At 37.7% G+C, this 16,402-nt stretch overlaps 1 protein-coding gene across 3 annotated transcripts; it reads right to left on the bottom strand.

Annotated features, from left to right (window-relative positions):
* Positions 1 to 283: 283 nt before the first annotated feature.
* GMFB (glia maturation factor beta) lies at positions 284 to 15,128 on the bottom strand. 3 transcript variants are annotated; one of them, XM_061157016.1, is made up of 7 exons: positions 15,011 to 15,128; positions 10,012 to 10,108; positions 8,526 to 8,575; positions 7,802 to 7,851; positions 7,018 to 7,103; positions 5,954 to 6,030; positions 284 to 4,016 (listed from the first exon to the last, which is right to left on the bottom strand). In XM_061157016.1, exons 1-7 carry the CDS (start codon positions 15,011 to 15,013, stop codon positions 3,945 to 3,947), a joined length of 435 nt encoding a protein of 144 aa, XP_061012999.1. In that variant the 5' UTR covers positions 15,014 to 15,128; the 3' UTR covers positions 284 to 3,944. The 3 variants fall into 3 exon arrangements, with proteins under 3 accessions (XP_061012999.1, XP_061013000.1, XP_061013001.1); XM_061157017.1 differs by having other exon boundaries at positions 5,957 to 6,030; XM_061157018.1 differs by having other exon boundaries at positions 5,957 to 6,030; positions 7,018 to 7,100.
* Positions 15,129 to 16,402: the final 1,274 nt, after the last annotated feature.

The raw sequence follows: 16,402 nt of genomic DNA, 5'->3' as shown, positions 1-16,402 counted from the left end.
CCCTTTGAAAGCAAGGGGTCATCATTTGAAACAATGCCCTCTGCCCCTACAAACTAACCATTTTAGTATGAGACCAAGTTTTAGAAATGTTTATAATCTCATTATATTTTCCCTCCCCGCATCCTACTTTTGCCTAGTGATCTGCTTATTCTGCCTCTCAGTTTTTTCAGATAAAGTAAACAACTGAATTTGTGTGGTTCACACGGATGCCACAATTGAGTCAGTTAGGCAACAGCAACTCTAAAAGAGAAAAAAGGAGAGTAAAAAAATGAAAAGCTAGTAGTCCTTTCATGTTAACATTTTATTTAAACCAGTACAAGCACCATGCTTAACAGAAGACTGTCCAAAATAAACATGCAATATGAACTTGCACAGACTGAAACCACAGTTTCAGAAGTTGTGCCAGCTGTTGATTTTGTTAAATGATGACAGGAAAACTGTTAAAATTCACAAGACTAAACCATTAATGTTTCAAGCCTCCTGAATGAGATTACATTGGACCATCTAAATCAGTGGGCACTACCCTGGCATGTTAGTGATCTCAAACAATATTCAAGTAATTACACATGTATGAACTATACTCCAAAAAGATAACACAGTTTCTATCACAACCTTAATGTAGTTGTTTTAAAATATCATAGGAAGATGATCACTGATTTGAAATGTCGAGCGGCCTAAGAGGAAACAAATTTTTCAAGAATATTCAACTTGGGACCACTGGTGTTAAGTGGCCTGAGAGATTTTTACATTCTTCCAGAAATACAAAATAAGATTTGTCCAGAAATGTTTGAGACACTTCGTCACGTAAGTTGTAAAGGCTCAAATTCTGTAGATTCCAGTATTATCAGTCTATTGAACAAACAGGGAAAGCAACCGTATTAAGAATATTTGAATTGATAGATTACAAGTCACTCTCTATTTCCACCAAATATCAGCATTTAAACTCTTATGAAAATATCTTTTCATCACTAGTCCACATTATGGATTAATGACACTGCTCATGTTTTAAAGTAGTCCAAACATATTTTAAGTACACCTTCCTTACTATCTATATGGATGGGGAACAAGGACAGCCAAATTTAATTTGGCAATACACTCCTTTAACTGGAAAAAATTTTAAGTGTCAGACCAGGATACAGTTTATGGCTACATTTGACTCCTTAAAATAGGAGACAAAAAGGGAGAGAAAAGTGCTGACAGACATTTTGTTACAAAGATCATTTAGTAATGACAATACAAAATTTAGCAACACCCTCTCAAACAAGAGTATGTTTAACCACACTAGGTATTTAGTAAACTTTTTAGAAATAGACAATTTGAACATTTATTTTAGAAGTCAATTAAACAAAAACAGTCAAATAACTTCTTCCCTAATATAACTGCTTCAATACCAGAACAAAGTGAACACTATTCAAAACTCCTGACATTTTGGAATTTCAGCATACAGTAACCTGAGAACAGTTTTCCTCATATGTCATTTATGTTGCCACAAAACCGTACTAAAAAACATGCTGTGATTACTAGTCGGTTCTACTCTGACAACATCAGATGCTATGCAGAACTTATGCAAGTCCAACAATTTCAAAACTAATTCTGACTTAGAAGATCATGAAGGAGGTTCCCAGGAAAAAAGCTGCTGCCAAAAAGGAAAGATTAAGACTTAAGGCTGAATGGGAATGGTTGTACTAGAAGTGGAATGTGAAAACTGGAATTATGAAATCTGGAGTTACTAACTGAGAGAAGGCAGAAAAAGAGATTATATAGGAAATATACTTTAAAAAAAAGAACAATGCAAAAATTTGGTTAGATGAAAGTAAAATTTATATAAAAGTCAGAGAATATGCTAGGGTAAAGGATCTATAACTGTCCCTATAGGACCAAGGAAGTAAAAAAATGTTCTACTGATCCCCTAACCTCATCTATTGTCTTGCAAAAATACATATTGATATCAATAAGGAGTCAGACAAGCTCAAAAAAGCATAGTTTATCACAGTTCCCCTGTTAGAGAACAGGGGAACCAAGAGTTCTATGTATGGAGGTCAATATTATCTGACATTATAGAGGACTTTCCAATTAAATTTTTAAAAAAACACTTAAAACATGCAAGACAAAAGGAGGAACCTCACTACAAAAACACATTCTTGCAGCCCTAGATTCTCTTATTGCTCTGAACCAGATGAAACAAAATCTCATTTCCTTCATTCAAAAACATTAGAAAAAGTCTCCATTCACTTGGATTACATTTGCATTTATGCAGAATTATAAGCATTTTTCTCCAGTATCAAAATAGCTGTTTAAAGAATTCTTAAACTTCCTGGGTGAAGCGCTCTCTCTCTCTGGAAATTGGAATTAAGAACCCTTCCCATTCAGTAACCAAAGCAAATACCTTTCCAGCACTTCCTCATCTCCAACTAACTTCCTATTACTTCCTGTTTTTAGATTAGTGAAGCCAAACAGTGTTGCGAATAGAAGATTCCATATTATGAAAATTCCAACTATCTTTACCTCTTTATTAAAGTTGGCACAGAAACCTCAAAAAAATGCAAAGCACATACGAATGGGAGATACATCAAAATTTAAAAAAAAAAAATGCCTTTGCTAGCTTTGAAATGATTAAGATATTCTTAATATAAGAATTAATTCACCAAATTTGGGTGGTCTTTAGATTCTCAAGACTTTTTGTCAAATTAATGTCAAAAGAATTTTAGTTACTTCTATGTTTTTAAAGTACACTATATATCAGAATCCTTGCTTTAAAAATGCCAAGGATACCATCATCTAACAAGACAGGTGTCCAGTTTAGAATAGCTTCTGACATTTAGGATATCAGATGAGATTTCTATCAATGCGTTAATGTTATTAACTATGGCCAAGGTTTAAGATAAGCAATTTTTTCCTATGGCACAAAACTAATCACAAATATGTCCCAAACTATAACTTTCAACTGCCATATATTCACCAATGCAAGCAGACAGTTGGAATTTCTAAAATATCAAGTTGATTTTACTACAAATTTCATATACACATATTAGAAAACTGTTTTACTTGGACCCTTTACAAAAGTATTAATTTCACCAAATCTGGAATACTGGCAGTGTAAAGTCTTCAACTAACTTTAAAGCTAAGAAATCAAAGGCACAGTATTAACACATGTAAAATAACTAGTATTCACAGGACAACATTAAGAGGTTCTTTATAAATAAAGTGTTACTAACTTAGATTTAAGATTATCTATAAATGACATAACTAAAAATGAAGCCCTTGATTAGTTACAATCCATTAATTTCTAAGACTAAAATGCTATTTTCCATTAAGAGAAAGCCTATTAGTCATAACTTCATTATAAAATCTAACTTCCAGACCTTAAAAATGAGCAACTGATGAAAAGTTTCTGGACTTGATTAAAAAGATATAGAAAACTAAAGAAGGCATGGAATTGATGGAAAAACTATTTGTAGTGCAGATTATACTACAGTAAATTCATGGCTCAAAATTCGGTCACTTAAGTCTTTTATCCCAAATTGATTTCAAAGATTTGACAAGTGATAATATGCTATTTTCATATATAAACTGCTAATATCCAGTATTTGTCAAAAGGAGGCAACTGTTGTCTATCACAATCTAATAACCACTTTCCAATGGTGTCTGTAAATAGTAACAAATTCTGAACTGTAAGTTATAGAAATTAGTCACAAGAGTGCAAAAAGTCCCTGGAGAGAAGTAGTCCACCTAACAATTACAAATATAAGGAAACACTTTACAAAGTTTCATTACTATGAAGATGATTTCCTCTTTGTTCAAACTTTGAACAAATGAGAATTTTTCTTTACTGCAGATAACAAACTGTAAGTAACAGTGCATTTTTAGGCATAAATAAGTATTTATGTCTGGTTCCAGTATGGTCAGGTTAATACATAAATACTTTAGAAACACAGAAGTTCACATTAGTGGAAAAATCCAAGTTTCTCACGTAACCATTCTTCAGTTAGGTCTTCGGTATTTCTTATTTCAAATACCTTAAGAAAAAAAATCAAATAGGTTGCATATTTGAGTATTAAATACCAAATTCTCCTTCCTTTCAGTCAACATGGCTTAATCTGTGTAAATTAGATATACCTTTACTTTTTCTTAAATGCTAGGGACTCAGTTACCAAAGTTTAGCAGTCAAGATGGCATAATATCAAAACTCTTAAAAGCACAAATCTATAAATGTTCTAAAAGAGTAGTTTTGTAAATAGTACCCACTAAAAGAGAGACCCAAGGGTACACAACTAAAATCAATCCAGTTAGGAACTCGAAGAATGTGTGCTGATCCTCTACAGAACAAGGAAACACCAGCCGTTTTATAAGGATAGATTAGTAGTCCATAGCCAAAAATCTCCAGCCAGAATCTGAACACACACAGGCCCACAAAGTATCATGGGCATAAAAAGACAACGTAATACAGCAGGGAGGATGGGATTTCAGGCTGGATGTTACGAATGAATCCTAGATCTTACAGGTACTGATGTGCAACCCTCGGTAAGTCATTCATCACAGTTAAGAACAGTAGTTTCACCATTAACTTACAAAGCTGTGGCGAGGACTCAATCAGATTATATGTAAGAGTTACTTGTAAATTGTCATGCCTTAATTGGTGGCTCAGATGGTAAAGCGTCTGCCTGCAATGTGGAAGACCTGGGTTCGATCCCTGAGTAGGGAAGATTCCCTGGGGAAGGAAATGGCAACCCACTCCAGTACTCTTGCCTGGAAAATTCCATGGAGGGAGGAGCCTGGTAGGCCACAGTCCATGGGGTCGCAAAGAGTCGGACATGACTAAGCGACTTCACTTTAATTCCAACACTTTAGGGCATGCCTGGGATTAGAACAGACGTGAGGCTGTTAGCAGAGCTCCTTTCTAACCAACCGGAGTCACTTTAGAGTACGCCTATGGTACAAATGAGGGAAAGTAATGTCTATAAGTTGGTGGTATTGGTGACAATCATGTGGGTTAAAGGGAAAAAGCAGAAGGCACTTAAAAAAAAACCCTGGGTTAATGACTAAGCACCCAAGGGGAAAACATTTAGGCTGTCCTTAAAATAAAACCTGAAAGAAAGTATTATTAAAATTCCAGTGATGTAAAATTCTATTTCAAGACCTTAAAGTATATACTTTTTCAACTCAAACTAAAACATGGAAGTTGAAACTTTGAGAATAAGTACCATTCTTACCTTTCATTTTCAAAAATGCCATAAAATAGGAACATGTTAAATCTTAAAGCAGGTGTCTGATATGAAACAGAATGTTCTGTTTTAATAAAGCTAACAAGCATTCTTAAAAATTTCATTTTAGATTTAGAAACAACACAGTTAACTGCAGAGTATGGAATCCCTGCACAGAATTTGGTTCGTTTAGTCTATGGTAAACAGCTCAAAGAAGCTTCAAATGCTGAATTTATCTACTAGAGATTATATTATGGAAAATTAAAAATTCTCAAAAGATTGAACAGTTTTCTAAAGTGGCCTACATTTTGAATGTGAGTTCTTGTAATCAATGTGTAATTTTCATTCAAAAAACACGTGCTCAGTCATGTCCAACTCTTTGCGACCCTCTGAAATATAGTCCGCCAGGCACTTGTCCATGGAATTTTCCAGGCAAGAATACTGGAGTGGGTTGTCATTTCCTCCTCCAGGGGATCCTCCTGACCCAGGGATCAAACCCATGTCTCCTGCAATTCCTGCATTGATAGGTGGATTCTCTACCACTGAGCCACCTGGGAAGCCTTCAAAAATCACACTTTTGGTTAAATACTCATATCATTCTATTTCCAACTAGTAAAAAAACTCTAGTTTACTGCTCTGTTCTAAATAACTTTCACCTACATAAAGAAATACTGAAGTCTTCAGATTACTTAGGTATTGTTCCATTTACAAAGAGAAAATACTGTCTCAACAAGTTAGTCAAATATAACTACTACCTTGGTAAGTTCAGCTGTTTGGACTAGCTTATTCTTACTCCCAGCATACATCATCTGTTGTTCAGGCTTACATCCTGGAAGAGAGAGATCAGAGTAGAAATGAGACTTAAATTTTTAAACAGTGATGAGTTTTCATTATTTATTTGATAAAAAAGACACATTTAGGATTATCTATGCTATTGAGTTTACAAAAGCTCCTGTCTAAACATGTAAGGGCTTGAGGGTGTTATACTGCATACCATCTGCACAAAGAGAAACAGCTGTATTACTAATGAACAAGGCTTCAGGTCAGCAAAAATAAATCAGGCTAGATCTATACAGATCTTGACTTTCAGAGCCTTGTGAATACTTCAAAATTTTTCACCACTACCTTAATTTTGACTGATCAGTTTTACAGATACCTAAGATATATAAGTTTTGGGATGTTGAGGGGTCAGTGGGGTGAAGAGATTGGCTCTGAAAAAAATTTACAGTCTGCTTACATATTAAAAGACCCTTCGGTATATTTTAAGTGCTACATATATGATACAAATAATAAAGATCAAGGAGTTCAGAGAGCAGAAAGTTTATCGTGGGCTTGAATGGTAGTGGCAGAGGGAGTTCTGGTGATAATGGATACTTTAAACACCAAGAAACCATATTAATATCCAATGGAAGCTACTCTGAGACTATTCTCAAGATTATGGACCTATCACTGACAACTACTATTTTAAGGATAAACACCAACTATACATCATAATCATACACAAAGTTTACATACTTAAAAATAAAATTAAAATACAGAAGAAAATGTACTTTTGATATTTTAAAATATCATTTCAAATTCATTAAACATACATATACAATTTGACCTAACAACTACACTTCTAGGAATTTATCCTAAAAAAAGCAAGTTTTTAAAGTAACTTCTTTTTAGGGATGCATTCCCATGTGCATGTGTGTGCACACACACAATTAATTCAACATTTTCCATCCTTAAAACAAGCATAAAATTCATCTAGGGTAAAAATGGTTTAATTTGATCAGAACCAGATATGCACTATTTAAAGAAATTCACTTACCGACAGGACTGGAGAAAATAAAGCACAGAGGGTATGAAACTCTTCCATCATCATGTTGATACTTATAACTATACACAATGAAGGTTTTTCTCAAGTTAAAGAAACTGAAATTGTTGCTCTATTTTAGACAAGTACTTATCAACAGAGTTCCGAAGGACAACACACACCAGCCAAGCTAGTAGTGGCAAATTTCTATCCTATTCATTTAGGTCACACTTTCATTATTCATTATTGTGCCACAAAATTATAAATGGGCCCCAAAGACAAATCATACCATCATACACTCTCACAAATAAATTTATTAAAAGTATAGACTTAATGTGGACTTTTTCTTTCTCAATTTTTATTATATGTAACAATAAAAGGAATTTAAATAAACAATATCCATCAACTTTTTCGCCCTTTTCCAGTATGTACATACATTTTAATTTGTTTGTGACCATGGTGTAGGGCTTCCCAAGTAGCACCAGTGGTAACAAACCCACCCGCCAATGCAGGAGACATGAGATATGGGTTCAATCCCTGGGTTGGGAAGATCCCCTGGAGGAGGGCATGGCAACCCACTCCAGTATTCTTGCCTGGAGAATCCCATGGACAAAGGAGCCTGGTGGGGCATGGTCTATGGGGTTGTAAAGAGTCAAACATGACAGAAGCAACTTAGCATGCATGGTGTAGAAGAAAATTTTGTAAAAAATGTACCTTAAAAGCTGAACAAATGAACTTCATAAATAAAACTGTGACCAGTAAAAATAAACATCTTTTTAAAGCACTAAGAAAAGGATATCGAGGTTGTCGCTCAGGTAGTTCATCTTTAAGTTCATCTGGTGAAATGCCCTAGCACCAAAAAGAAAACAACTTTTAACCATTTTCTTATCCATAGATTCTTAAGAGATATACGGGGACCCATTCTACCAATAGGTGTAAATTCATAACTTGATACCACATCATAACATTTTATCTTACTAAATTGTACATAAGCTGAGGTTATTAAAACCTCAATCCAATGAAAGCCCACCCCAACCCACTCAGCTTAGCTCTGTTAATTAACAAAACATGGGGCTGAGAGGCAGCATAGTCTATGCTCATGTTCCAACTGTCAGGAAATACTGAGTGAGATAAGCCAACCCCTCAGAGCAACAACCATATCTGATTCAGGGGGAAAAAGTTAATTTCTTTTCACTCTAAATTGGTTACTTAACTTGACAATCTAAATACTTAGGCTATAGGGTTTTAGTTTGTAATTACTGGCCAACCAACTTAGAAGCTAGTTTTTACCAGACATATAGCCCTAACTTCTACTGCTTATTACCTGGATTTCATTAATGCTTTATTGAAGGTGATTATATTAGCAAGACAATCCACTACATAATAATTAACGTGCTTTTCATAAATAATGAACATGTACAATGGTTTAGAACTAACTTTAGAAGTACATGTAACTAATGTTACATCTTTTGGGTGATAATAATTACTTAACTATAAATCTATATTTAGCTGTTCAAACAAACCTCAAGCTCTTCATCCAGCACCACCAGGCGTTTATCCTTATCAATTTTCACTAAAATAAAAATACAGTATGAGTAAACTGTGATTCTAACATGACCTTGATCTACCCAACCCACAGATTCCAAGATCTTTTATTGGTATTCAAAATTAAAACATGAAGAAACACAAGCATACAACTCATTTGCAGTTTTAGTTTATGGTCTGTTAGTTAGCTTTGCTTTTCAAGCAGTCAGCATTTAAAAGCTTTTACCCATAATTCCCAGCACCTAATTTGCTTATTTAGAACTTTATGTCAACTCCTTACATTTACTGTGTATATGAAGAATTTTTGCAACTCAGACGCAACCTCTTGGATGATTAGAAAAGGTCTGAAAAGGTCACTGTGACGGAGACTGGTTTATTGAACCTGGTTAGAACTACAAGCGAAAAAAGGACAAGGGTCAGGACAGAATAATCACCAGGTTCCCAGCTTCTCAAGAGTCAGGATTTCATGGTGCAGGATGAGTATTCCGAGAAAGGGAATTACCAAAGAGCAGTGATATCTCTATTCAAATACATGTAACATAATCTGAAGCCAAACTGAAATATATTTAGATAACCTATGCCTCTATTCTTTTCCATTACCCTGAAAGTTACCCATTTTTGATTCTGCACTAATTTCATAGTAAATCCTGTGAAACACGATATGATCTCAAATAGCTTTACTCTTTGTGGTAAAATGACACTGATACACTCTGTCACTTCTAAGAACTGTATGCCTGCGTTGTAGTATTTGTTTGTAAAAGAATCATAATTCAACAAGCTGTCACCGCCTCACTAATTCACATCTTCAGATGTATCTCTGTTAGTATATATAGTTTTACATTCTCACCCCCTCATTCTTCCTTTATCTTGCTAAATCACTACCCACATATTAAATATTACCTAAGAATACAAAAGAAATCTACATAACATCACATACAGTTCACACTGGAAGAAGTAATATGCAAATCACTCTTTCCATTATCAAAAGTCAGTGACACTTAAAAGTATTCTCCGTGAAACTAGAATTCAAGTCTAGAAATGAAGTAAGACCTCAGATCACTTTGAACACAATGCTGAATTTTATCACTTTAGGTGTGGGCAAAGGTTTCTGCTTCAGGATGAATGGCCAGGCTGTTTTCATCCCCAGGTAAGTTAAAGGATGGAATTGGATGGGACACTACAAATGACCAACAAGAAGACGATCATCTTCTCCAGAGCTGTGCAGGAGGTGAGGGGGAGGTGAGACACTGCCTCTGTTCTCTGACACTAACTCTTACTTACTTTTTAAAGTGACCTCACAGGTTTGGGGGTGAGGGGCTGGGAGGTGGGGGACAGGGTTGGGAATTAAAACAGAAGGAGACAAATTACTTTCTAAAGTAATTTCAGGTTATTGGATGCAGCTATAGGACAAAAGGATAAAACCAAACTAAGACCATGGAATGGAGACAATCGTGTTTAGCTTACTTATAATAGCAGCATTGTTCGTTTCTTTGCGAAAACGAAACTTTCTCAGCTTTTCAACTAAATCTTCAGCAACATCACAAACCACCAAAGACTCACTCTAGAAAAGAAAAAAAATCATGTTATCAAATGCCATGACTCCAATATGTATGTATACCTTAAAGCTACAAACCCTAATACCTTTAAGAAGGCATATGGACATCTACAAATGTCATAATTACGTATTAACATGAAACACATCAACACTTAAAGAACTTTTAAATCTACCAAGCCTTGCATTCGCATTATTAAATTATTCACATTTGTTCATCTTATATGTAGAGTATACTTTTACTTTCTCTTTGGCTACTAAATATCTCAAAGAACTAGATATATACTAATGTGCAATTTCATCAGAACTGGAGAGGAAGGGAAGAATATAGGAAGTCAAGGATCATGGCTGTTAGAAGTATAATATTTTTCACTATTCAGGAAGAACAGGAAAATCATCTTATTGAACTTAAGGTTTAGTAAGGCTTTAGTTCATTTTTGAGTCCAGCACAACTATGAAAAACTAAAAATAAGCAAAAGAATGGAAAATAAAGTATAAGTGTAAAGACCAACTACTATTTTATGTCTTAAATGACTATGTGAATCAAAAAAACAGGAGCTATTAAGAAATATGAAAGCAAAAGCAGATGAAACAAATATAAAAACTCAAAGAACATTTTATAAATTATGAAAAAATATTAAGAGACTCTTCTCCAAAAATCTGACAAGGAAATTATCAAAAGCACTCTTCAGTTGGCGTTAGGGTCAGGTGGTACAAGTGAATTATTGATTGCAAGCAGGAAGATGGAAATCTGTTTCTTTAATGTATAAAAGTTCAAATATATAGAAAATTAGAGAAATTCTGTGAAGTCTTATGCACTTAACACTCAGTTTCAACATTATCAACACATAGCTAATCTTATCTCATCCAAAAGCCTCAATACTGCTCCCATGGACCATCACACAGCCAAGGTCAATAATCATTTTAACTACAAATATTTTAATACACAGTAATAAAATGATAGTATGTGCCATTGAAAACACAGACAATAATAATCAGTTCAGTTCAGTCACTCTGTTGTGTCCAACTCTTTGCGATCCCATGGACTGCAGCACGCCAGGCCTCAATGTCCATCACCAACTCCCGGAGTTTACTTAAACTCATGTCCATTGAGTCGGTGATGCCATCCAACCATCTCATCCTCTGTCGTCCCCTTCTCCTCCCGCCTTCAACCTTTCCCTGCATCAGGGTCTTTTCAAATGAGTCAGTTCATCGCATCAGGTGGCCAAAATATTGGAGTTTCAGCTGTGAGAGTGCTGCACTCAATATGCCAGCAAATTTGGAAAACTCAGCAGTGGCCACAGGACTGGAAAAGGTCAGTTTTCATTTCAATCCCTAAGAAAGGCAATCCCAAAGAATGCTCAAACTACCGCACAATTGCATTCATCTTACACGGTAGCAAAGTAATGCTCAAAATTCTCCAACCCACGCTTCAACAGTACATGAACCATGAAATTACAGATGTTCAAGCTGTATTTAGAAAAGGCAGAGGAACCAGAGATCAAATTGCCAACATCCGCTGGATCATCAAAAAAGCAAGAGAGTTCCAGAAAAACATCTATTTCTGCTTTATTGACTATGCCAAAGCCTTTGACTGTGTGGATCACAACAAACTGTGGGAAATTCTTTTTTGTGTGTGTGTGTGGGAAATTCTTAAAGAGACAATAATAATATGTCACCTAAAAATAATAATTCTGGTCTCAATTATTCACATAGAGTTCAAAGTTCAAATTTTCCTCATTTTTTTTCTTTTGTTTTTTTAACAGTGAGTTTGATTGAGTCAGGTTCCAAACAAGGTCCACATTCTTTGGTTTCTTCATATATGGGGTTTCCCCCCCAATTCTTCAGAAAATTAAAAGTTTTGAGACCAATGCCAAATACAAGTGTCTCATTACAGTTCAAAAGAATTAAGGATTTAAATTTTAAGTTAAAATTAAATAAAAGTCTGCTTTTTCACCCTGTGTTGGGTAAGAGCGAGCATATGTTACAACATTAAATGGCTATCAATTTTAAGTTGTCCTTTAAATTCATAACACTGGTAATATATAAGCTGTGATATACCACAGAATGTGCTATTTATAGTTAGAAAACACACCTCACCAATACATATTTTCCAATAAATTAGGCTCCTGCAGTAGTCACTTATGTCCATCCTTTTACTTCTCTTTAGAGAAAGAAATGCTAAGTCATACGAGGTTCCTATAGTATTCAAGCCTAGTCTATTTTTTCCTGTCTTTCAAGAAAGACACACAAATCAGAAAACTAGAACTTTCAATCTCTTGTCAGCCAAAACCAAACGCAGAGCCCATTAGTAGAAACTAATAAATACTTTAGATTTTTGTAGGCAAAGAACAATTTGTTACGACTCTTATCTTAGGGTTCTGATACCCAGAGCTGCTTGTGCAATTCTGACACCTTAGGGATAGCAAACCAAGTGAAAAATATGCTGTGGTTGAATCTATAAAGCTTTTTTCCCATTTTCACTCCTCCCAATACCAACCATTGGGCCAAAAATTCCTTCCTACAAGAAAAAGAACTGCAACTCAGCCAACTCCTAACAGTTTCCAGTTAATAGATGCATTTAAAAATAACACCCTGAAAGCAACACTATACGGTAAATATTAACACACAAAGTGGGAAGCTTGAACTCAAGTAGTCATTTACTGGATAATCCACACAATGAACATTTAATGAATGTCAGGATGTGCTAATTGTTAGAGACATAATGATATAAAATAAATAGATTAAAACTATGGACCTGACCTAAAAGAGCTTATAAAGTCTATTAGAGAACAAGTCTACATCAAAATCATCAGGCAAAAAAACACACACTTGTTTGTATAACAACTAGGGAAAGAGGAAAGAGAGAAACTCGATGCTATGAGAACTTAATGACTAGTCAAAACAGCATGGTTCCAGGAAGCCTGCCTGAAAAAGGCATCTAAAGGACCAAAATTGCCTATACAAAGATCCTTTGATTCAAGTGAGCACAGCACATGTAAGATAACCAAAGGCCAGCATGATTCGAGCACAGAGAATGAGCTATAACACATACAAGAGGAGGTTGGCAGGTGTTGGACTACACAGGGTGCAGTGGGTCATGTTAAGTATTTTGGTTTCTATACGAGCAAAGGGAAGCCACCAAGGTGTTTTAAGCAGGGAAAAGAATCAGAGTTGCATGCAGGAAATAGGTAGAGAGGTTGAAGAGAGCAACACTAGTTACCTGGCAAGGCTAATCCAGGGGAGAAGTGAAACACAGCTTAGACATGTTGATGAAAATAAAGAGAAGTAGGTGAATTTCTGCTAATACTTGTTAACATTAAGAAAACACTGTGCTATGTCCTTTACATAGATCCTCAAAACAATCCCATTAGATGGGTATTATATATCCCCAATGTGCAAGAAACTAGGACTTGGAGAGGTTAAGTATCTTCCTCAGAGTTATGCAACTAGGGGAGCCAGGATTCTAGCCAGACAGCCTGACTCTTATCTAGCCCACTCTCTGAACCACCACAAAGGACCTGGTGACAGACTGAATACTAGGCGAGATAGATTAGTAAAAAAGGTGACTCCTAAGCTTCTTGCTTGTGTGAAACACTTAAATGGTGCTATCTTTCACTGAGTTAAGGAACACTAGGTTTGAGGGCAAGAGATGCGTTCTATTTTGGATAAATCAAGGGGGCTTTGAGACACTCAAGTGAGTAAAAGCTTCCTAGGAGATGCTAACTAGTACGATAAACAAATCTGGGCTGGATCTCAGAAGCAAGGTCTGCAGTACAAATTCCCAAGTCATCTACATACAGGTAGGTGGTAACTGAAGCTATGAGTGTAGGTAAGAAAGGAAGGACAAAAAATACAGAATAGAAAATGAAGCATTAGGATGGAGCCCAGGACTCCTACTTGTGATGTACAGGGAAAGAGGACTGCATGGGACACAGATAGACCCACAACAGGAGAAGTACTCCAGTTCTGTATCCAAGACATCCAAGGGAAGAGAATGCTTCAAAGAGAGCGTGTCAACACCCAGAATGCAGCTGAAAGATCAGAAAAGATGAGAACTGAAGAGAAAAGTCTCTTAGCTTTAGTGACCATGACAGTATCTATTCGACGGAAGTGGGTTGAGCAATAAGTGGGAGGTCAGAGAGGACGACAGTGGGATTTTTGTGTTTTGCTTCTAATGAAAGAAAAGCATATTTTAAAACCCGATGGGAAAGATCCAGGAGATCCTCGTTGGGCAACTGATTTAATTCTCCACTATTTTTGAGCGTGGAGTCAAACCAGAGCCCCCAGACCACGCCAGACCAAGCTTTTGACAGTCACTGAAAGGTCAAGCGCCAAAGAACTGGGTCAAAAGATTTCCAAGCAAGGATAAGCAGAAATCCACAGAGCCAGGCCGGGAGAAGGAGGAGACAGAGACTAAGGCGAGGCTGAGAGAATGGAATCAGAATTCGAACCCTCCCCACAAAGGCGGCCAGGCGGAAGGGCTCGGCGCCCACCGACCCCTGAGGCCTGGCCCGGGCCCGGGCCCTGACAGAGAAGCCAGCGTTTGGGGGAGCCCTCTGTTGGGCCAGACCCCTGGCCCCTCCGATTTTTCATCGTAGAGGCTGTGACTCTCCATCCAGAAGGACTCTGTGAGCATGACCCATCCCTCCTGGCCGCACCCTAGTCACCGAGCCCGGTGAGCGGGTAAACCGCGGGCCCGGCAGGATGCTGCTGCTCTTGGGCGAGGCGGCAGCGGCGGCGGGCAGAAGACAAGGCTCCGACTGTGGGTACCCGCCAGCAGCCCGGCCGGAAGCGGCCGCCGACCCACCCCGGGCGATGCCCGCCGATGCCGGCTCTGGCAAACAGGAAAGTCCGGCGGGGCTGACCCGGCCCTTCGGCCAGCCCCCGCCCTCCCCAGGGGCAACTCACCATTTTCCTTCCGGCCGGCAGTAGCCTTTCGCCGTCCCTCGGGCCCCTTTAAGAATGGCACTGCAGCCGCCTCCCTTCCTGCCCGGCACTTGGCAGAACCGCACCCACTGAACGACGCAGCAACGGCAGGCCGTCACGTGACGGGGGACGGCGGGCGGCGCGGCTCAAAATTAAATCAGAACGCGAGCGCCCGCCTCCTCCCAACCCTTTAGAGAGGAGGATGTCCTGTCGGATCCGGAGGGAACGGCTGTGCCAAAATGCACTCTTCAGATTTAAGCCAGTTTTTGCTTCCTTTTAACATTCCTCAAGTTCTGAGTGCAGTTTCCTGGTGACATGATTAAGTCCACGATCTCAGTGATAAATATGAGTGTTATCCCAGCCTACCTTACAAATTACACACCTAAGTACACCTGCCTTCCCTCCCACCCTCTTTGGAATCTTGTTTTCCCCCCGCCCCAACCACTTTCCGGCACTTGGTTAACACATTTGTTTCCTCAGTGGAGTTTATTTATTGAAGTATGATTGAATGATGATTGATGTCTGGATGAGTGCTCTCGTAGTCGTTGCCTAATCGCTCACTAAGAGTTAGTTTCTGTAGGAAGTACTGACTTACTCAGTTCAGTTCAGTCGCTCAGTCGTGTCCAACTCTTTGCGACCTCATGGACTGCAGCACGCCAGGCTTTCCTGTCCATCAAATCCCGGAGCTTGCTCAAACTTATGCCCAGACAGTCGGTGATGCCATCCAACCATCTCATTCTCTGTCGTCCCCTTCTCCTCCTGCCTGCAATCTTTCCCAGCATCAGAGTCTTTTCCAGTGAGTGGCCCTTTGCATCAGGTGGCCAAAGTATTGGAGATTCAGCTTCAGCATCAGTCCTTCCAATGAATATTCAGGACTGATTTCCTTTAGGATGGACTGGCTGGATCTCCTTGCAGTCCAAGGGACTCTCAAGAGTCTTCTCCAACACCACAGTTCAAAAGCATCAATTTTTTGGTGCTCAGCTTTCTTTATAGTCCAACTCTCATATCCAAACATAACTACTGGAAAAACCATAGCTTTGCGTATACGGACTTTTGTTGGTAGAGTAATGTCTCTGCTTTTTAATATGCTGTCTAGATTGATCATAACTTTTCTTCCAAGGAGCAAGCGTCTTTTAATTTCATAGCTTCAGTCACGGTCTGCAGTGATTTTGGAGCCCAAAAAAATAAATTCTGTCACTGTTCCATTGTTTCCTCATCTATTTGCCATGAAGTGATGGGACAGGATGCCATGATCTTAGTTTTCTGAATGTTTAGTTTTAAGCCAACTTTTTCACTCTCCTCTTTCACTTTCATCAAGAGGCTCTTTAGTTCTTCTTCGCTTTCTGCCATAAGGGTGGTGTCTTCTGCATATCT

The sequence above is a fragment of the Dama dama genome, chromosome 12 (genome assembly GCF_033118175.1).
Source record: "Dama dama isolate Ldn47 chromosome 12, ASM3311817v1, whole genome shotgun sequence".
NCBI lineage: Eukaryota > Metazoa > Chordata > Mammalia > Artiodactyla > Cervidae > Dama > Dama dama.
This window is presented reverse-complemented; position numbering and strand designations above follow the sequence as displayed.